This window comes from Lycorma delicatula, chromosome 10 (assembly GCF_047948215.1).
Source record: "Lycorma delicatula isolate Av1 chromosome 10, ASM4794821v1, whole genome shotgun sequence".
NCBI classification, from domain to species: Eukaryota; Metazoa; Arthropoda; class Insecta; order Hemiptera; family Fulgoridae; genus Lycorma; species Lycorma delicatula.
The window spans coordinates 10,883,911-10,907,339 of NC_134464.1; the positions used below are offsets into that span (position 1 = coordinate 10,883,911).

General features: G+C 31.8%; 1 protein-coding gene across 6 annotated transcripts in view; it reads left to right on the forward strand.

Moving 5' to 3' along the window:
* LOC142331175 (protein argonaute-2-like) overlaps positions 1 to 23,429 on the forward strand; it is a 171,384-nt gene that overhangs the window by 33,419 nt on the left and 114,536 nt on the right. For 3 of the 6 annotated variants that reach the window (XM_075376891.1, XM_075376886.1, XM_075376890.1), the window contains 3 exons: positions 13,072 to 13,276; positions 18,574 to 18,671; positions 22,348 to 22,579. In XM_075376891.1, coding sequence (XP_075233006.1) covers positions 13,168 to 13,276; positions 18,574 to 18,671; positions 22,348 to 22,579 — 439 coding nt within the window. In that variant the 5' untranslated portion in view covers positions 13,072 to 13,167. Of the gene's footprint in view, positions 1 to 1,165; positions 1,301 to 4,996; positions 5,119 to 13,071; positions 13,277 to 18,573; positions 18,672 to 22,347; positions 22,580 to 23,429 lie in introns of all 6 variants that reach the window. The other 3 variants (XM_075376888.1, XM_075376889.1, XM_075376885.1) reach the window with 2 other exon arrangements.

Here is a 23,429-nt window from a genome sequence, read left to right on the forward strand (position 1 = left end):
TTAATGTTAAAGTGCTTCCCGCAGTTGACTTTATAGTATCAAAAAAAATTATGGTAGCTTGCTGATTTTTGAAAGGTCAGATTTTGTTTAATGCTGTATTTTTAATCAAATTAAACTTTTATAATTAATTAAAATAAGATAGTTTTACTAATGATAAAAAAAATTAAATTGTTTTAAATGTTACCAACCACCTTGTGATATTTTCTGGATGACTACTTAGCTATAGAAAAATTAATTTAAAATCTTTTTTTTTTATGTAGTCAGTTCTTGTGGTTTGTTTGACATCTGGCTAAGTTTTGGTTCAGTTAAAAAGGTTACAGTTTTCGCAATTACTGAAGTACATGTATATCAATTATGTTAATATATGCAGGTAACATTTGATACTAAACCTAGGGTAAACCACATAAATATTTAAATGACAAAAATATTTCTTAAAAACTATAACCTATTTTTTTCTAAGTAAGAAATATGTCATTCTCTTTTTATGTTGTTCATTATTTAGAAATGTTTGAATCTATGAAGACCACTTGATTTATTTTGGACGCTGTCATAACTTTCATGTAACTTGCAGATTTTTTTATTTTCTGCCTGATTAATGTTTGAACACATGTACTGCTGGTTGGATTCACTTTTGCTGGATAGTCATATAGGATAGTTATTATTATTTTAAGTGTAATTGTAATATTTTTGCATTATTAATAGGCATCTAAAAAAATTAGCAAAAAATGTTTTTGTAGTAATTTCTTATGCACAGTTAATGTGTAATATAGAATCATGTCAACCTCATCCATGTATTTATTACAATGGTTTTTTTTTTTGAAGAGAACTCATAAAAGTGAAGTGTTAACAAAAAAATGAATTTTGTTATAAATACAACATAAAAATAACTAAAAAGATGGGAGGAATAAATGCAACTAAGTCAACTGTCTCAAACTAAAGTTTAAGTTAATACTTTAAGTTTATAATGCATTAAAAGAATAAAAAAAAAAAACTTACAAAAATGTTCTGTATTGCAAATGTTTTTCTTACGTATTCACTAGTTGTTCCAACACTAGATGGTATATTAAGAATATTAACTACTAGTTCTTGGGTTAACAATATTTTTTAGACTATATTAATTCAATTTTTATATTTAATTTTCTTTTTGTTTTTTAAACTTGTGCAGTATTAATTCCTGTTTATTTGTGCCAACAAGTTGCAGTCATCTTCGGGATTGCCTTAATGTTTGATTCAACTTTTTTCCTGTTGTAAAAAAAATAACATTAATTATTAAGAATGAGAGGAATTGCAAAGAAAAATGGTGAATTTTTTTTGTTATTAAAATGTAGCTTCAAATTTCAGCAAGTGTGTGTGTGTATGTGTGTATGTATGTGTGTGCGTCCGCGCGCGCGCGCGCGCGCGCGTGGGTGAGTGTAGCATAGTAGTGTAGCATTGAGTATGGTAAGTGGGTATGGCAGTTTTTTGTGACTATTGGAAGTTATTCATCACAAACTGTCATTCTACCTTTCATAAGCAGTACTACTAAACTTTTAACTACTTGTAAAATGTGGTTTATTGTAGCAATTACAATGTAGACTTATTTGTAATGTTAGCGCATGGGTCAATCCATCTGAGTGACCCCAAGGGTGGTTACTGAGCAATTCAGAAATAATTGAAACTTACCCACTTGTTTCCTACTGTCTCAGGACCTTAAAACTAATAACTTTTAGTTTTTTATTTAAGCAGTTTGCCTGTGGCAGCCGTTTTTGTTACGGTGCGCACATCTATTTTTGTGATAGTAAGGGTTTTCAGAAAAAAATCATAACTAAAAAACTATTGGTCTTGGAAGGATGAAAAAAAAAGCATTTCATATTTTCTGAAGGTAAAAGATTGGTCCAGCAGTTTATTTACCTATCACGCTTCTTTCTATGAGAAAATTACCAATAAAGTTAAACATGAAAAATGGTGTAATTTCACTTTTGGTAATTTTTTCAAGAGGCAGTTGTGGCATGCATACAAAGTTTGAATTATTTTTTACATGTAGGTATATGTTAGTAGTTTTACCATAAATAATATTAATGGTGATTTACTTACCCTTAACGGTTTTAGGGAAACCGTTAAGGGTAAGTAAATCACCTTAAAGGAAGATTTCACAACCACTGAATTATGGGTAGTTTTCGATGTATTCTCAAAAACAAGCTCTGGTGTTTCATTGTATGACATCTCAATCATTGGTCCAACAGTACAATCAAATCTTGTCAGTATTGTATCAAGATTCAGATATTGAAAAAAATGTATCATCAGATTAACGTCCAATCAGCTAAACAAAATCTACAACTAATCTTTTGGAGAGACCAGCCAGAAGAACCTATTGAAACATTTAATTGTAACAAACACATTTAAATTGTTGACAATAACGTATGGCACTGCTAGTGCTCCTTACCTAGCAACAAGAACTCTAAAACAGCTAGCATTGGATGAAGAATCCTTTCCAGTCGCATCCAAGGTAGTCATAGAGGATTTCTGGGTGGACGATGTTATGACTGGAGCCAAGACAATAAAAGGAGCAAAACAACTATGGCGTGATTTAAATGATCTGCTTCATCGAGGTGGTCTTCATCTTAGAAAGTGGAGCACTAACAATCCAGACATTCTATCTGACGTTCCGTTAGAAGATGTGGCTAAGGGTTGCATTGAGATTGATCAAGACACTACGATTAAGACACTGGGTCTTATGTGGAATCCAAGACAAGATGTATTCCAATATTCTTTTTGTAAAGAAAACACAGCTGTAAAAACAACTAAACGCATTATTTTGTTGGCAATCGAAAGGAATTTTGATCTCCTTATAATTATAGGTTCAGTAATTTTGACTGCGAAATTAATCGTGCAAAAATGGTGGTCCTATTCACTAGGATGGGATGAATTACTTAGAGTGGACTCAGTTTCAAGAGTCACTGCATATGCTATCAAATATTTAAGTCCAAAGGGCCATAGTCTAAACAGAACAGTGTTCTGAAGTTAGAGATACATATATTCGCAGATGCTCAGAATCTGCTTATGGTGCCTGTATATATCTCAAGTGTATTGACATTGATGTATCATCACTGTTAATTTAGTCACGTCAAAATCTTGTGTCGCACCATTAAAGAAAATTTCATTATCCAGTTGTGTGGTACTTTGTTGTTATCTGAACTATGCAAATCAGCTATTAATGCATTACATCTTCAAATTGATTCAGTTTCATATTATACTGATTCGACTATAACATTAGCATGGACTAAAGTCCTCATTGGACAATATTTGTTGCTAACAGGGTATCTAAGATACAAACTTAACAGTGACATCACGTGGAAGCATTTGAAGAGTCAAAACAATCTTGCTGACTATCTGTCGATGGGCTTAATGCCAGATAAGATTACAAAGATGGACTTATGTTGGTAGGGGCCTTCATTTTTGTATAGGTCACAGCAATCTCCAGACGAGCCAGTTACTCTACCAATTGACAATCAAATTCCAAAGCGTCATCATACAGTGTAAATATGTGTTACAGCTAAAAACCAAATGATCAATTTAAATAATTTTTCTAGTTTTACAAGGGCTCAACGTGTAATGAGTTACTGTTTACATTTTATTAATAACTCTCAAGCAAAAAATTTGCGCTTTTGCAGTCCATTATCAGCTTCTGAACTTCGACTAGCAGAGCATGCTTTGGTGAAGATTGTGCAAAGGGAATCATTTCCAAGTGAGCTTAACGATTTGCAGCTAGAAAAACCACTAATCAAAATCAGCAAACTCATTTCTCTAAGTCAATTCTTAGACAAAAACGAGTTGGTGGAAGATTACAGCACTCAGATTTAACTCCAGATCAAATTCACCCCATCATCTTACCAAAGAGTCATTCATACATTTACTAATTTGATTGCCAGACATCTTCACATCAAAGTGCTTCATGCAGGGCCACAGTTATTGTTAAACATTATTTGTCAAAAATATTGGCCGATCAATGGCAGGAGTTTAGCTAGTAAAATCTTCTGTCGATCCATCATATGCTTCAGGGTAAATCCAAAACTTCAGACACAAATTATAGGTGATATACCAAGATCAAGAGTTCAAACACCACCTCGTCCTTTCTATATTGTGGGTTTAGACTATTTTGGTCCATTTCATGTTAAATTAACCAAACGAAGAGGAGCTACACCAGTAAAATGTTATATTGCACTTTTCAGTTGCTTTAGTTTTGAACTAGTAGAAGATCTTACTGCAGATTCTTTCTTGGCAGCACCACAAAGATTTATCTCAAGACAGGGCTAATTTTTATTTCAAGACAGGGATTTTTCATGAGCTAATTTGCTGATGATTTTGTTGAGTAGAAATACTGTCCACGGTATAAGAACTCTGTTCTTTAGGACCCATGTTTTTCACAGACAGTGGGTATTTAGATAGTCAGGACACTACAGACATTCATAATTTTTATTGAATCGCCTCTGTATTCAGAACAAACACTTGAGTGTAATTTCAAGACAACAAGTATTTTGAGATTGCTTTGATGCTAAAGCCGACCTAGAAATTATCAAATACATTATGATTTTACAATTGTTATGTGATAGTGCAGCAGAATCAAAATCAAGAGAAAGCTAAGACAAGTTATATGGATTGTGGTGATACTTGTTTGTTAACTACACTGAAACAGGTGGAAATTATTTCCAGCACTTGGGTAAAATTATTTTTATACTCTGTAAGTCCCATAAATAAACTATTCAGATGAACAGTGGCTCATCTTTTTAGGTTGAATTTTCTACACATTTTAAAGTTAAAACACCCAACATTTTTTCTTTTCATTGTATGGATTTCTTTAACACATTCGCCTAAGAATTTTCCTATTTGATGACCAGTTAAAGTTTTTGGGACTAGCCAGAAAATGAACTATTAATCCTGGTATTCTTTTTTTTCTATCCATATTTATACATCTTACCGTATAGAACTCTGTATTAATCTGTCTTCTCTATATAACCAGGTAAGAAGCAGCCCGAGCAACAGTATGCTCCAGAGGAGCAGGGTCCATCCCAACACCCTGCATATCGACAGCCTGCTCAGCAACAGCATCCATCATTAACTACATCAGCCTCATCTCCAGAAGTAAATATTTTTAAAACTGTTGATTTTACTTATTAACCTTACCTATCAAATTATCTTGGATTATTTTCATATTTTGTATGGTATAAAAGCATAAAATTAATATTTCTTTTTACCAAAAATGATCAGCTTGTTTGGGATTTCAATTAGTGTTATTTATCATTGTAGTTTTTTTTACACTAGCAAAAGTTAGCATAGAATACAATATTTATATGCAAAATTTTAATTATATGCATTTTTATACACACAAAGACTGGTAGGAATGGACCAGATCTTTTTTCTCAAAAAATATTTGAATGAAGGTGCAGTAAAATGCATTTGAGTGCAGTACATGTGTGTGTTTTTGTCAATCTCGCAGAGCATGTTAGTTGTTTTTAGCAATTGCTGTCATCATAAAGTCAGCCTTACAAGAGCTTGTTGCATTTTTATTTTATGCATAATGACAGAACAACAGTGTTTCTGCATTAAGCAAAAGCATGGTTTTATTTCTACTGTTGCTGAGTTTTCCATCACGAATATGTTCCAGAAGGCTGAACTGTCCATGAATAGTAATATACTATCTTGAGGTCTAGGTCATCTTTGTGAGGCAGCTTGGCACAATAAAACTGACCTGCGAGAATGATGTGGATGATAGCTACATCATGAAAACATAACATTTAAATCACTAGAGTCATCCCTTGTGATTTGAGTTTCTTCCCTGAGCTGCTATTGCTGAAAGGGTCCCAATTTGGTCCATGTAAGATGAAAACACAGGAAGTAGCCATTCTAAAAGAGAACTATCATGAAAATTGTTCAAGCAATGGAAAAACATCAGAGTTATAATATTGTGGTATTGCAAGGGAATTTCTTCAATAGGATTGAAAGCTCTTAGGTTATTTACCAATGATGTTCAGATTAATCTGGGCTATTAATTTTTAATAAATGTAAAATACACTTATGATAGTAAAAAATACTTTATTTCTTGATGTAATCCACCATCTACATTTATACATTCATCTCAGCAATTCACTAGTGCCTGGATACTCGCAGTGTAAAAAGATTTGTCAAAACCAAACCAAGATAGGATTGACTGCTTCTCCTGATCATTACTGTTGAAATGCTGGCCACCCAGGAACAATTTCTAGACCCTGAACAGGTGAAAATCACTGGGAGCAAGGTCTGAACTGTATAAAGGGTGTGGCAATAACTCCCAGCCAAGATTTTGTAGTGTGCATGTCATATGGTGGGCTGTATGCGGTTGTGCATTCTCCTGCAAAAACAAAATGCCTTTAGTGATTGCACCAGTCCATTTTTTTGTAAGGCCATTATACACGTTTTGAAGAACTTTGTAGTAGTACTTGCTGTTAATATTCACTCCACAGGATAGAAAATCGATGTGAATGATGCCATTTTTATTCCAAAAATCTGAGGCTATAATTTTGGTGGCTCCAAACCACCTTGACCGGGATTGACACTCAATGATGTTCAGCCTTCTCTCAAACGTTTGCATCTCTGAGATGTTTTAATGCGACTAAGTCTCATCACCGTACTGTGCTAGGAGTTGTGAATAAATCTCACCTGGTTTTATGTGTATATTCTCGAGAAATTTCATTACAATGCGCTCTTCCACATAACCATTCATGACATTGGAAACCCTGTTCTTTATGACTAGACTGTTGCTGTTAACGTTGCTTTATGCAACACCATGTAGTAATAGCTGACATTTGTACCTTATGTGTACAACCAACAGAATGGGCAGGAATCTCCATTACACTGTAGTCTAATGAAAGTCCTGGATTGATGTGAACATCCCTTGCATTTATTTCATGGCATACAGTCAGATACATTTTTTATCTATATACAATCTTATGAAGAAACCAAGATAATTTCAAATTGCAATCTACTTGTGAAAATTAAAGTCATGGCTATTGAAAAATTTTACCATTTTCTACCAAGTAAATATGTTATGCTGAAATTCTCAGGACAAAAATGTTGGATTAAAATTTGATGGTTATATGTTTTATGATGTGGGTCTTAGAACTGTGCAACGGTTTCTTAGAAAATTGTTGTAAAGCTCCAAAAAAACTAGAGTAAAAAAATGGTTTTAGATTTTATGTATTACTTTGCCAAATTGACAATAACAAAACTAATTTATAAAATATTAATAAAGAAAATAGAATTTGAGATTTTAAACTTTCTACAAGCGCTGATTAAGGCGCTATTCAATCTAGAATTATTTTAGTGGTTCTCTGTATTTGTACAAACTATTACTATTAGTAAACTTTTAAAATAAAAAAATTATGACTATATAATTTATAATTTTGATGGATGGATTTTCATGTCTTAAAAAATGTTATCAGTGACATCTTAAAACATTCTTTACTTACAAAGTGATGTAGTAGTTACATTATATGAGGCCATATGAATGTGGTATGTTTATGCAACAACCATCTATATGTGTTATAGTTATAGGTTATTATTGCTTTTATAAAGATTGTAGTTTTTATGTATACTGCATTTTGTAAATCTGTTTTGTATTTATAATCTTTCATCACATTTTTATTAAAATTTTTGATAGTTTGAAGCAGTGTTATTCTACTTATGTTTCTCAGGTAATAAATAAACTTTGTGGTTAAATAGTAGGCCAAAAAAAAATATGAACAATTGTGAACAGTACCTTCACTATTTTCTAACCTATATAATAATATTGTATAACAAAGGTCTATATTTATGATCTTATTTGTATTATAGAAGCTCTTCTTCAACTAAGGTAAAAATATATATATATATATATGTATGAGGTCTGTAAATAAAGAATGCAACTAGTTTTTCTTGGCAGCAAAAGTCGCAAGACTGTAAAATTACTAGTAAACATAGGGTTATACGAACAGCTGATTTATATTATTAGGTATTAATATTTTTAGTCTATTGTTGCCATGTGAGGTGTAAACAAACTTTTTGTGAAACGAGTTGTGCATTACAAAAATGAGTGATACTAATTATGAGCAATGTTATGCAATCAATTTTTGTGTTAAATTCTGTGAGAATGCTGCTGAAACTTTTACAAAATTGAAAAGGGTATATTGAGGTGATGCTCTTGTCACGAGCCTAAGTTTTTAGGTGGTTTAAAGATTTTCAAATGGCCAAGAATCAGCAGTTGCGGACGATCCATGCTCTGGAAGACCTTTTAACGAGAAAAAGTTATGACAGTGTTGAGCAAATCAAGACTTGATACGGTATGACTGACGATTAACTGTCAAGTGATTACAGAACAATTGAATTTTAACCGTATCACAGTCCTTCAAATTTTGACAAACAAATTGGACATGAAATAAGTTTGTGCAAAATTGGCTCCAAAACACTTGACTGTTGAACAAAAAAAACAACAGGGTGGAAGTGTGCTGCAATATTCTAGGGCAAATTGAAACTGATCCTGATTTTCTAAAAAATGTTGTTACTGTGATGAATGTTGGATGTTTGAGTACGACCCAGAAACAAATCGCCAGAGCAAGGAATGGCACACTTCAAACTCACCACATCCCAAGAAAGCAAAAATGAGCAAATGGAAAATCCATGCTAATTTGTTTCTTCGATAGTAATGGCATTGTCCATAAGAAGTTTTTGCTTAAAGGACAGTCTGTAAATCAATATGTGTTTAACCAAGAAATTCTCGAAAGACTGTGGAAAAGAGTTGCCTGTGTGAGACCAGCCATCAAAGACAACTGGATGGTGCATCGTGTCGATCCACCTTTTTACATGCTGCAGTCTCAAATATTTTCTGTTCCTGACTAAAAAAGCACCTCAAAGACACCCTTTTGGAACAGTAGAAAACAAAAAAAAATGTAACTGATCATCTGAAGGATATTCTGGTTTTTGAGTTCCAACACTGCTGTGAAGAGTGGGAAAACCATTTGAAGTGTTGTGTGGCATCAAAAGGGAACTACTTCGAAGGTGATAGAGTCCATATATAATTGGATTGTAAATGAAAATTTGAACCAATCTCATTACTTTATTTACAGACCTCATGTATATATATTTTAAATTCTACTAACATAAACCACTAGTACAGAAAATTAAGATAAGACATTTGTTATTTTAGTTTTGTCATAAAGTATTTTCAGGTGATCTGGCATCATCAGTCAAGATTGAATTCATTTTTTTAAAATTGCACATATTTTGTTATTAAAATTAAACCATTTGCTTGGTGTAATTTGTTGGTTGCAGTGCTGTGCAATATAACAAAATCTAACTAATAATTATGTGAATACTGCTTTCTGCTTGCTGTTTTTAATAAGAATGTCTTGCTCAAACACTGGTGGTTTATAAAATTGAAATTCTGTTTATATATATACTTTATAAAAAATATAAAATACTTTATATAAAATATTTAATTATTGATTTTTATTAATTTGCAGTATTTCTAAATTCGAGTATATCAGAAATAGTGTTTACTTGTCTATTAGATGTTTTCCCATATTAGATAAACCAAATTTTTTATTATTTTCATAATCTATAAATCTAGTTTTAGCCCAAAAAATCTAGTTTAAAAGATTTATTTATTTTTCCTATAATAATATCATCACCATCATTACATTTAATTTTATAAATTTCACACAGATTGTTTATTTTTCTATTACAGTTTTGTTTTTTAAATACTTTATTTATTAGGTATGTATGTATGCTGGTGTAAATATTTCTTTATTGTAAATTTTAGTAATGTTTTTGATGATATTAATGTTGTTTTGATAGTTTTTTTTTAATAAATATTATCAGTAGTATCATATCAGTTTTCTATTTCTATGTGTTTTATGATTGCCCTTATTTAATTTTTTTTACATTTTATGTCTACTGGATTGCTCTATATATATATATATATATATATATATATATATATATATATATATATATATATGTATAGCATATATAATATAGCAATATATAGGAATGTTAATTTTATGAGAGCAAGGGTGATTTGATTTTTTATGAATTGTTATATTATTATTATTGGTTGTAGGCTTTCTAAAGGGTGATTCAAAGAAACGGGAAATTTTGAAAGTTGTGTTGGTAGCCGTGGGCGATTGGTACCACTTGATAAGTGGCGCCAGCCTCTCTAACCTAACCTGCCATTTAGTTGTCATGGATCCTTGGAGTGGTACACAACGTGCATTTGCTATCAAAGCATTTTACAAAAACAATGACAGTGTAGAGGGTGCGCGTAGATAATTTCGCCGTCATTTTAATCTGGGACGGCACGACCGTGTTCCATCAGCACATGCAATTAAAACATGGATGTCTAATTTTGAGGAAACCGGTTCGGCAATGAAAAAGAAACCTCCAGGCCGTGAGCGAACCGTCCGTACACCACGGAATGTTCAAGATTTACAAGATGCTATCACACGAAGTCCACATCGGTCAATCCGTCGTCTCTCAGCATCTTTACAATTGCATAGTTCAATGTTCGAAGAATGTTAGTGAAGGACTTGCAATTCCATCCGTACAAGTTGCATATCATCCAGGAACTGAAACTGAACGATGCAATTGTGCGAGGACAATTCTGTAATGTAATGCTTCAGAAGATAAATGATAACGAAGAGTTTGTTCACGAACTGTGGATGTCAGACGAAGCGCATTTCCACCTTAGTGGATTTGTTAACGAGCAAAATTTCAGATACTGGGCACAAGAAAATCCTACGCAGCTACACCAGCGTCCGTTGCACAGCCGGGAAGTGACCGGGTGGTGTGCTATGTCATCTTACGGTGTTATGGCCCTTATTTTTTTGAGGATGACAACGGTCTTGCGATTACAGTGACGTCGGCTCGTTACGTAGCCGTGCTTGAAACCTTTGTTGTGGAACAACAAAAGAGATTTCCACAGATTCTTAACACAGCCTGGTTTCAACAAGACGGAGCAACGTCACGTACTGCTCGAATATCGATGGCAGCTGTACGCCGATTGTTTGGACAACATGTCATTTCACAAAACGGTGACATTAGATGGTCTCCCAGATCGCCTGATCTCTCAGCTTGCGATTACTTTTTGTAGGGTCACCTTAAAAGCAAAGTGTTCCACAGTAGACCTGCAACAACAGAAGAACTGAAGCCAAAGATCCGAGAAGCAATTGCGGAAATTTCAGTCGAGATGTTACGTCAAACCATGAACAGTTTAACGAAGAGACTTCGTGAGTGTTTACGTAGAAGAGGTCACCTGGAAAATGTCATCTTTAAAAAATAAACTAAAATATATGTATCCTAAAATGGCAACATTTGTACAATTACATGAAATAAAATTCATTTTCTAAAAAAAAATTTTCATTAACGTTATTATTTTTTTTAATTTCCAGTTTCTTTGAAATACCTGTATAAGGGACATTCATCCGATTGCGATGAAACTTTGATGAATTGTTGTGCACATACCCGCAAAGGTTGCTGAATTAGTTTGAATCTGCTAGATGGCGCTGGGATTGAGATATTTAAAAAAATTATGCTTGCGGTCTGATTTGTCTCGTTCAGAATATATATTAGTGAACCTGCTAGATGGCGCTGGGGTTGAGATATTTAAAAAAATTGTACGTATGGCCTGATTTGATTCATTCAGAATATATATTAGTTAAGTGGAAAAAAATATTTTTGCAAAAATGGACCTATTAGGTGGTGCTGGGGTTGAGATATTTGGAAAAATTGCATTTATGGTCCTATTTGGCTCGTATTTAGAATATATATTATCTACATGAAAAAAAAAAAACTTTTGAAAAACGATAATACTCTGTAGGTAGCGCCAATGTCGAGATATTTATGAAAGAAACAAACAAATATACAAACAGACTTTCTTCTTCTATATACATTCAAATCTAGCAATGGCGAAGCATTGCCGAGTCTATAATTATATATGTTTGTCTAGAAAAATGAATGTTTGTCTTTTATGCATTACTATACCATTCATCTGATTGCGATGAAACCGGTGAGTTGCTGTGCGCATACCCACAAAGGTTTCTGAATTAGTTTGGACCCGCTAGGTGGCGCTGGGTTTGAGATATTTGGAAAAATTTTATTTATGGTCCGATTGGGCTCATATTCAGAATGTATATTATTTATGTGAAAAGAAACATTTCTGTGAAAAATGTAAAATGTGAAACTTGGAGAAAAAGGAAAGTGAAGAAGGGAAAAAGGGAAAATGTGAAGAAGGGAAAAAGGAAAAGGTTAAATTTTGTGAAGTTCTGTAACGTTTAATTTTTTAATGTTTCATCAAATTTTCATTTGTGTTCATTTAATTTATATATATACTCATATCTAGCGATGGCGAATCATTACCAGGTCAGTTAGTTATTGATAATTATTGATTATTTATAATTTTGATCCTAGAAGTTGATGGTTCTTTATTTCTGAGATAGAAGGCATTTCTGAATATGCATTACTTGAAAATTGTTTTTAAAACTTCATCCGATCGCATAAAGTATAACCACTTCATATAGAAAATCATTATAATATTTAAAAATATGATTATCATTAAGGATTTTTTTTGTTAAAAGGAAACATTTTTGTGGGGTTTATTTTTATAAATTTTGTACTTTTGACTTTTTATTCTTCTACCCGATTTGACTAAAGCGGTTTTCAAAACTATGTTCATAAAAAATATAATTACAGCGCTTAACAACATAAGTGAATACTTTGTTTTTCTTTACTATGTTATATACTACAGCTTAATAACTACTAAAAATATACGGTTTACTATTTTTATGCGATATAAATAAACTAATATTTCTAAATATTCTAACATTTTGTCAGAATTGATTTTATATACTTAAATTCATAAAATTATGCAAACTCAATAAATACATTGATGTATTTATATATTAATTATATTTATGTATTTATATATTTTTCCATTTTATTTATTTTATTGACATTAAAAACACTCGGTTGTTCCTGTAGCAAAATTGTAGATCTTCTTTATTTTATTGCTTTTACTTTTAATTTCAGCTTCAAGAGGGAAGAGGCCGTGGAGGTGGAAGAGGCAGAGAACGAGGTTATGGTAGAGGGCGAGGCAGAGGGAGAGGAGCTGGACCTGAAGCTGAAATGGAGCCGGCTCAAGGTGCAGCAGCTTCTATTTATTCACACCCAGCTAGTGGCGACGGTGATAGTTACCGTTCTGGGTGGAAGACATCACAAGATTTTCCTTCGCTAGGTAATGTGGGATTTACAAGGTTATAAAGGGGTTATCTGATGACTTGAAAAAAATTAAACTATTCATTGTATTTATTCCATATTAATAGTTAAAGATAATAGTTGAAATAATTCAGCATATTGAGAACAATCTGCTTAGTGTATTATAAATTGTGACTATATTATACATATAGAATGTCGTGGGAGGATTCTGCTAAGCTTCATAGGTGTTCTCTTATTAAAATAATGATAAAAGTTCATATAAACATGGGTCTGAAAATGCTTTGTTAGCGAGTCACTATGGCTAGTGAAAGATTTTGTCTCGATTACTGCTCCTCCCTGAAATGAAGCCCTATCGAAATTCAGGGAAGGTAAATTAAAGGGTGAAGTTTGTGGTTTTTGAACCAAAAAATTTTAAAAAGGGTCCTGGAACTGTATTGCCATTATTTTCTATTAAATAGGGTGTAATAAACAAAAAAAATTGAGTTGAAAAACAGTTTTTTTTTAGCTTTGGCATAAAATATTTTTGTTAAATTGACAATAAACAGTAAAAATGATTGGTTAAATTGATAGAGAATTTAATTCTGAGAAAATTGATGTAAATTATCTACCAGCAATATCTCACAACAGCAATTTAGTTGTAATTTCATGTGAAACAATAAAATTAATCATTCTTTAATTATTAGTGCATTAATATTCCCACTAGGGGCACTGTTAAGATGCACAATATTAGTATTCTGTGTTTAATCTCCCAGAGAGCAAAACTCTACAAACAGAATTTTCTAACATTGTTGTGGTTATGATTCAGAAAATTACTTCATTGTGTGCTATATTTTTATTGAGAAGTCAATTTTTAGTATAAAATCTATTTAATTTATGAACTGTGCATTTGTGATTTATGCGTATTTAAGTAGTTCATTAAACGCTTTTTAAAAGCTGTTGATAATAATTAGTAAATGATTTGTTCTGTAGTGAAAGAGAAATGCTGTATAAGTTTACAAATCAGTGATATGACATTAATTCCATTTATTTTTTGTAACAGCAATACTACATGAACTGTTGATGAATATCGTTGCAGATTTCAATTGAAACACTCCTTAACAGCAAGTATTTACAGATACTCTCTGGCACCTAAGGGAAAGTGGAATATCTAATGTAACATATAAACTGAAAGCAAATTTGAAGGAGCAGATTTTACGTATGAGTGAAGTCCAACTACTAGCACTTGTAGATTGTCTGTATGTTTGGTATTCCATGCAACAGTATATGGAGTACATAACACAATGCAGATATCCATATCATCCTCAATCAGTTCAATGTCTTGAAGAAGGTGATTACAGTCTGTGGTTGAATTATTGTCAGTGTTACCACAAAACAATGTGCTTCCATAGTGATGGAAGCACATTTTTAAATAATATCAGTGGATATTATTTACAGAAGAAGGCAACATTTGTGCACAAGGTGGGATGAACAGTATATGAAACAAACATTTTTGAAAACATGGCAGTCCTCGTGAAACCATTGAAATTAATTTCCAGCACCATTTTTCAATAAATGTCTGGTGTGGGAGAATAGGTTCATGTTCTTATGAAACCTTGCATTTTTGATGGTGGACTCACAGGTAGTGGTTACCTGAACCATTTAGAATGAGCTGTCAATACTTCTAGGGAATATTCCATTTAGTACAAGAACTCCATATTTACGTAACTCCATATTTTCATATTTATGTATTTACATCTGCTGCTGGATTAGTTGAGATTGACCTCGCCAACTAGATCGCTTGATATGAATCCCTTTGATTTCTTTTTTGTGAAGATAAATACATCACAAAAAGAAAAGTGTTAGTGCATGTGCAAAAAAGCAGAAAATGCAAATGAACTTTTACAAAGAATTGCACGTGGACCATTGAAGAAGTCAAACACAATCTAAAAATGCTATCTGATCTGCAAGTTGCCATGCTGAAATTTGTTTTTAGGTTGATGGCAGATATTTTGAACATTTGATGTAATGGAAGTGTTAAGACTCAGATTTTTTAAATGAGGTTATTTGAGTTATTTAATTTTTAAATGAAGGTTTCTCACATTTTTCTTACTCCTTTTTAAATCTCTCACTTTTTGTTTTTCTTTAAATCTCACTTTTTTTTGTTACTCCTTTTTAAATGAATTTTTAACTATGGTGTAACGTTTTCGTTGGGTAATCTAGTATCTGCCATCAGAGACTCAACATGTATTTAACAGTTATGTATAACAATGTTACATATATGAAGCATAAGTTTGAATATTATAATAAAAATAATTTGGGATATAATAAAAAAAAAGACTTTTATTTATTTCAATGAACCTGTGAATAAAATAATACTTAGAATAATTTAAACCCAAACGAGGTATTAAACCAAGGCAGCATATTATTTGACAGTAAGAATAATTTTATGTTATTTTAGTTTTAAGAAGTTCAGTTTTCAATTTTATCCAGCATTAAAACAAAGGATCTAGAGAAGTTAATTTTTAACTTCAGAGGGCTGTTAGTTTTAGTCTAAAATTGCAATTGAGTATTTTTCATATAGGTACAGATTGTTTTGCATTAAAGAATACATTATTTTCTTGCACTATTGTTTATTTTTTATTGACTTTATTTACATAAATTTTCTCAGAATTACATTCTCAATTAAGTTTTATTGACAATTAGGTTTATTTATTTATTGACAATTTAACAAAGTTAAATTAAAAAAAAGTTAAGTTATGACAAAGCTAAAAAGTTGTGTTATTCAACTCAATTTATTTTGCTTTTTTACACCCAGTTTTATAGAAAATAATGAGGTACAGTTCTGGGACCCATTTTTAAAAATCTTACAGGTTAAAAACCATAAGAAACCACTATATTTGCTCCTCAATTTCCCAGAATTTCAGTAGAGCTTCAATTCAGCAGAGAAGCAGAAATTGGGGTGAAATCTTCCCATGCATTTTAGGATGGGTGTTTATGTGAATGTTTTTTTCATTCTAATGAGAGAAGTATACCTAGCAGAATATTACCAGGACATATATATATATATATTTTATAATCAAAATCCAACTTGGAACAACCCAAGTACTGAATTATAAAGTAAATGAAATGACATCTTATTTTTTATTTTCTTTATTCCAATAGCACTTTCCCATGATCCCGCATCATCAGTTGTATATAAATTATATAAAATTACATATTAAACAACAATTTTTTTAGATAAAAATTACTATCATATATACAAAACATGAGTCAATTAAATAAAATAACAACATATTTAAATAAGATGTCAATTAAAAATTAAAATTAAATTTAAAAATAAAATAATTATAAAATTTATACCTTGTAACCTAGCCAGCTAATGCTACATTACTGAATGGATGTGAAATTATTTATATACATTCTGATTATATCTATTTTTATCTAAAAACATGCTACCATCTGTTGCTGCTTTTAGAAGTGTCATCTTCATATTCTATCCAAAAGTTGATAAACTTGAAAATTCTTTTGTACTTATATATATAAAATGTTTCCAAAATGTCCTAACTTTTACTATTGTTATTTTAATTAAATTTCTTAATTTGGAAGAAAATAAAAGCTAATGATCAAACATGAATTGAAAATTTATAAGGATATAAGATAACCATAACCAATATCTTTTCTTTTGGTTCCTGGTGTTTTTTGAAGGTTTTTAGATTGTGATGAGATAAATGTTAAACAAATGGTTAGTTTGAAGTTGAGATTCTGATTTGGTCTGGTTCTTGTGTGAAACTAAGAAAAAGAAAAATCTGCTAGAGAAATTTGTACTGCAGAGAATGATTACAATAAAGATGATAAGGTGGATTACAAGCATGGATATAATTTTGTATCCTTATAGTCCATATAGTTTTCATGATGATGCAAAACTCACATACCCTCATTCAGTACCCTTACATCCTAGCAATTATGTAAGGCTGAGTACATCAGTTATACGTTTATAAGTTTTTGATATGTTCTATGACTTCCAGCCATAACATTATCCATAGTTTTTTTAATTGAACTTTATTTTACATCAATTCAAAATTTAGCAACGTTAAATGCCATCAGTTATCGTATTGTTTTAGCTTACTGGGTATTTTTCTTTTTCTTGTTTAGCCTTCGGTAATTACCATTCAGATAATACTTCAAAGGATGAATGAGTATGATATGTATGAGTGTAAATGAAGTGTAGTCTTGTACAGTCTCAGTTCGACCATTCCTGAGATGTGTGGTTAATTGAAATCCAACCACCAAAGAACATCATTATCCATGATCTAGTATTCATATCCGTGAAAAAATAACTGACTTTATTAGGACTTAAACGCTGGAACTCTCGACTTCCAAATCAGCTGATTTGGGGAAGACGCATTCACCACTAGACCAACCCAGTGGGTTAGCTTACTGGGTATTGTAACAAGTTTTCTTTACTCTAAATTAAATAACTAGGTTACTGATGTTAAAGTATCATGGTGTTGATTGACAAGTTAAAGATTAAGATGTGCATTAATTGTTATAATTACATAGTTACTATGTACAATATATAAAAATCCAAATTATTCTGATTTAAAATTGAACATGTTTAAATACAAAAACATAAAACTATCATTTAACAGTACTTTAATTTTTTATGTTCAAACAAAACAAGTATTAGTTATAATTGCTTGGGTTTTACCATAGATAAAAAAAAATATATTTTATTACTTTTTTTCTTGCAATGGTGATGAATTTACAAAATTTCATTTTTTTTCCGTCTGTTTCTTTAATTTATGTGGAAAATTTAATCTAGGGTGGCATCTGTTTGATGTGGGTTTCAGGCTACATTACCCACCAGGTTGGCCTAGTGGTAAACGCGTCTTTCCAAATCAGCTGATTTGGAAGTCAAGACTTCCAGTGTTCAAGTCCTAGTAAAGTCAGTTATTTTTACACGGATATGAATACTAGATCATGGATAATGATGTTCTTTGGTGGTTGGATTTCAATTAACCACACATCTCAGGAATGGTCGAACTGAGACTGTACAAGACTACACTTCATTTACACTCATACATATCATACTCATTCATCCTTTGAAGTATTATCTAAATGGTAATTACCAGATGCTAAACAGGAAAAAGAAAGGGTTTCAGGCTACATAATTCAACATGATGTTCATTCTTAAAAAAGTAAATGTTTGTACTGATCCTGATCTCACCTGTTGAATTATATATATTCTAATGTATTTTATTAATTTTAGTTTTAAAAATATAAAATTATTTGTATTGACAGTATTACAGTATATGTAATATTTTATGTTAAATTTAGGAAAAAGACCTGAATCACATCATGGTCCAGCCAGTATGCAGCATGGTGGTACTTCTCAGTTTGATTTTCCATCGTTATCACAGTCATCATCTTCTGAAGTAATTATATTACAATTTAAAACTGAACTAAGCAAATAAATAATTTTTAATATTTTTACAACTCTAATTACTCTTTTGTTGAATACATAGATGCCAAACTCAGTTTTTTGTGCAATTTAAAGTGGATAATAAAATATGAGACTTGATTTTTTTCTTTTTGATCTAACGACTGTGCAGCCTAATATGATGCCATCTTTAATTTTGCTCTTTCTGCTTCCTCTTTTTGTGTCAGATTTTGTTACAACACTTCAGTAACTTATAGTAAGCTTCAGCAGGCTTTTGAGAATGAAGTTATGTCGAAGTACAAGTTTTATTGTTGGTGTAAGGTGTTTTCTGAAGGCAGAACCGATGTTTAAATCGGTTCCAGCATAATCCTTAATTGTTCCATCATAATGGAAGACACCTAATGTCATTGACAAACAATGACATAACCAAGGTCTGTGAACCAGTATGATAGAGTAGATCGGAAAATGAAGATGATTTTCTGAGATCTGAACTTGATGAATCTGGAATTTTTTTTCCTGGTACTAACAGAAGAACTGGGAATGAGAAAAATTGTTCCCAAAAATCTGTGCAGTCACAACGCAGAGAAATAACGGTGCAGGTCTGTTAAATGAATGGGATTGAATACAGAATTGCTGATAATGAGAGTTGTTTTTTCCAGTTTATGATCCAGAAATTTTACAGCTTGCAGGTGGTTTTCATAGAGACCAAAGAAAGCATGCATATTTAGTCAGATGTGAAATGCTTGTGTGCTTCTTTAGTTTCAAATGCATTGTTCATAAAGAATGGGGTACCTTCTGCAGAGATCAATAAGAAAATGAATCCATTGTGTTCATCTAAACATTGATGACAATTACAAACTTCATCACAGTATTGCATTATCTGTATGGAAGTTATTTTATGTCCAAAGATATTTCACAGCTGCCACAGACTCTGTGTTTTCCTGTCTGTTCAATGTGATTTACTTAAAAACCAAATCGGCTTTGATAAAATACAATTTTGTTTCTAAAACAGTCTCAAGTGTTGGCTATAAAAATATCAACCATAAATTTGTGCATAAGATTTTTTTAAAATTTGAGCTGGTTCAGTTCATTTTCTTACGAGTTCCACCTTGATATAAAGTTTCATAATTCAGTTTTTATTTCTTAGCTTTTATGAAATTTTTCATGATTTTTATATCTGCACAGCTAATAAAGATTACAAAGAAGAAAGGTGCATTGCATGTAAAAGTTATCAAATAGTTGTGTATTATTAATGATTATATACTTTTAAAAGAAATCATAAATTGCATAAAATTTTTATATTCTTATTGCAAATTATTAAGTTGACACTGTCAAGGTGCCGCTATAGAAGTACTTGTGTGGGAGGGACTTCATATCTATTTATAAGTTACTTGAATGTATAAAACAAAACATAGAAAAACAAAAAAGTAGTCAAATTGATATAGTTCTCTATGCTATGTCATTAAAAAAATGATTGTTGTACCGTAATTTTTTTTATGTCCTTTTTGCCTGAAAATTTACACGAAGTCTGGATACAAAGTCATATTTTCTGCTACATATTAGTTAAGAAGTTCCTGTAGATCATTAAACTCAGTGCAGGTAATCATTGATGTTTATCTTTAGCATTTTTAACAAATGACTGGTCTGTTCAAAATATGCTTAATTTTGGATGTCACTATATTAAAGAAATGCTGAAATAATAGTTGTAAAATTAGTATTATGTATATACAAAATTTTTTATTATACTGTTCCAAGGTTTCTTACATTATGAGTACAATCTAGGAATGTTTCACTCTTATTAATTTCTATTGTGTATGATCATATGCGAGTATTTTAACTGTATTGCTTTTGGTTTCTACTTAAAGAAGTGCTTATGAAATCAGTGATACATACTTCAGTTGCAATGTTTTATATACAGTGTCCGTAAAATAATAGTGTGATTTTAAATGGTTATAGCTTCAGAACAAAGCATTGTAGATAGATGACTATATGCTAAATGAAAGAGAAACACTCCAAGATTATGTGTGCGAAAGCTAGTGCATGTGCATTGTGTTTGCAGTACATGAAAGAGCACGTGCACATTAGTCATCATGTTTATATACAGAGGAAGGCCCAGTGTGTGTTGTGGCTTGCTATGTGTGATTCAGTTAGGTGTAAATACAATTGTGTGTTCAATGACCTGCTTCTTCGCATGAAAATAACATTGGGAATGGGACAAATAACTCAAACTGGCAGGCTGCTGAAGCAAACTTGTCTCTGAAGATCATTGAAGGAGTGCGAACAAGTTCTTGGTAAGCCTGAAGAAATCTGTGCAGAAGTGGTTCTAGACAGTTAGGGATTCCTAAAACATCATCCAAGCAACTAAATGAAACTTTTTGGTTGTTTTTGGGTTAGTACATCAGCTTAATGTTCATTCATTGGGTACTGAACTTCCACCTGGTGTTAATTGAAAATTAGCGTGACAGTGAAAAAGTGAATGTGGTGTGCTATTGTATAAGAAGAGTTATTGCCCCCCTTTTTTTTACTGAAAAAACAATAATGGGAAACATCTTCCTGGATATATTAGAAAGGTCCAGTGTCCCATATTATATGCCTATACATATATGCAGCGTTCCAAATTCGCAGCATTCCATTTTCTAGTTAGACGGAGCTCTTCCCACATTTTGCCGCAATCGTGCAGGGTTTTCTTAATGTAACATTTCCTTAGTGCTGACAAAAAGGGTGGATCGACTGGCTCCAAGAGTCTCCAGATCTTACTCGCATGGATTTCTATTTTTGGGGTTGTTTAAAAACACGTGTATACCATTCAAGATCAAAATGTGGATCATTTAAAAAAAATCACTGAAGCTGTTTCTTCTATGATGCTGGATGTTCTCCGTCATGTATGGCAAGAGACTAATATCATCTTAGATGTCTGCAGGGCAACCATGAGTGCACACATTGAAATCTACAGGTAAGAAACGTATGGTGTTTCTTTCATTTAACATATAGTTCATCTCTCTACGCTTGGTTCTAAAGCTGTAACCATTTAAAACCCCATTATTATTTTACAGACACTGCATTATTGTTGTCTTGAACATTGTTTTTGATACCAGATATGCATTTTCACACAATTTTAGGTAAAAATTGAGATGCATGAAAAATGCCAGATCCTTGCTGGAAATTAAACTCATAACCAGATGATCTGGAAGCTAGTGTGTGAACTCTGTGCATCAATTGGCCAACCAGATGCATGTTCACAGTTCTAATATTTTGCTATTTATTACATAAAACTTATTTTATTTTAAGATTAGGAACTAGCTCTGACTGTTCAGTAACAAATATGAAAGTACTCCAGAAAAATGTTGGTGTTCTAATATTATACGATAAAGCGGGTATTATTGCGATTCCGTATTAAATTTAGTTTTTTAATATTTAAAAATATCTTCTATGTTGAAGAATGTAATCACAGATTTCCATTCATAATGGAACCATCAGTTGCTACTCGGGGATATAGTTATCATTTTGTGCTAGCCGTACAGTGTGGGATATGTATTGACTGCGAATATCTTTGCTTCTAAGAATTACAAAAATGAATAAATGAATATGCTACTTGCATTATTTTTAATATAAGTGCTGTTTTTTTGGCTTTTATAATGCTTAATTTTTATTTAGTCTTTTTTCTTGTTCAGTATTTTCAAGGTCAAGGAGCAGATGCCTCTAGAGGTAAAGAGCGTGGCAGAGGTATAGGTAGGGGTAGAGCAAAAGACAGATATGCAGATACAGGAGCAGTTGGTATCCAACATCCGCTATCAGATGAACCTTCCCGAGAAGAAGCTTCATCTGGATTCCGCGGACGTGGCGGTCCAAAAAGGCAACGTGGTGCACATTCTAGTGGAATACCTCCTGATTATAGTTCACAAGGTAATTTTTGGAAAGTAGTACTCTGCCTACCAGTAGTATACTGTGTATTACCGATTTTAGTATTTGTTTACATTTCAGTAGAAGTAGTGAAATATCATTTTTTTCCCAGTTTCATTCAGCTCACTCATTGTAAAAGTATTGTAAAAGAAATAATTTTAATATTAAATCTTTAACAAAATATGTTTTGTTGAGTCATGGCTTTAAGCAGTATCTATGAACTAATATTAAAAAAAAACAATAATTATATTTATGGCGCAGTTATAAACTTTATTTTAATAAAAATAAAAAAGTTTTTTTTAAACAATTTCTTCTTTCTTTTCAATCGCTTCTTTCATCATTGCACAGGCTTCTTTATGCCTTCAGAGAAAAGTTTTTTTTTTTTTTTTTTTTTGTTAAGCAACAAGTCGCACATGCACAAAATCTTTGTAACAAAAAACCAAATTAAATTTTATTATAAAACAGTTTTAACAACTTAATTCATAATGTTTTCAATTGATTTTTGCAACTTTTGTTCTCTTCCCAGTGTCAGCTCATTACTGCTGGCATTTTATTTTATTTTTTTTGTTTTAATTTGGTAGTCATGAAGTCAAGTTTTGTAATCAAGATTGAAGACAAAGTGGATTTGAATTTTGTCTGTTGATGTATGAGGGTTATTTTTTTTTCAAGGTCCGATCGGTCACGAAATTAAAACCACAGTGAAAATAAAAAATCTTTTATTTGTAACAAGTACTTACATAGTTACACCATTTCTCTACATAGTTGCTACTGATTTAGACATTTGTCATAGCATGGTGTACCATCTTTCCAATACCCTCGTCATAGACTGGAGCCGCCTGTGTTTTCAGCCATG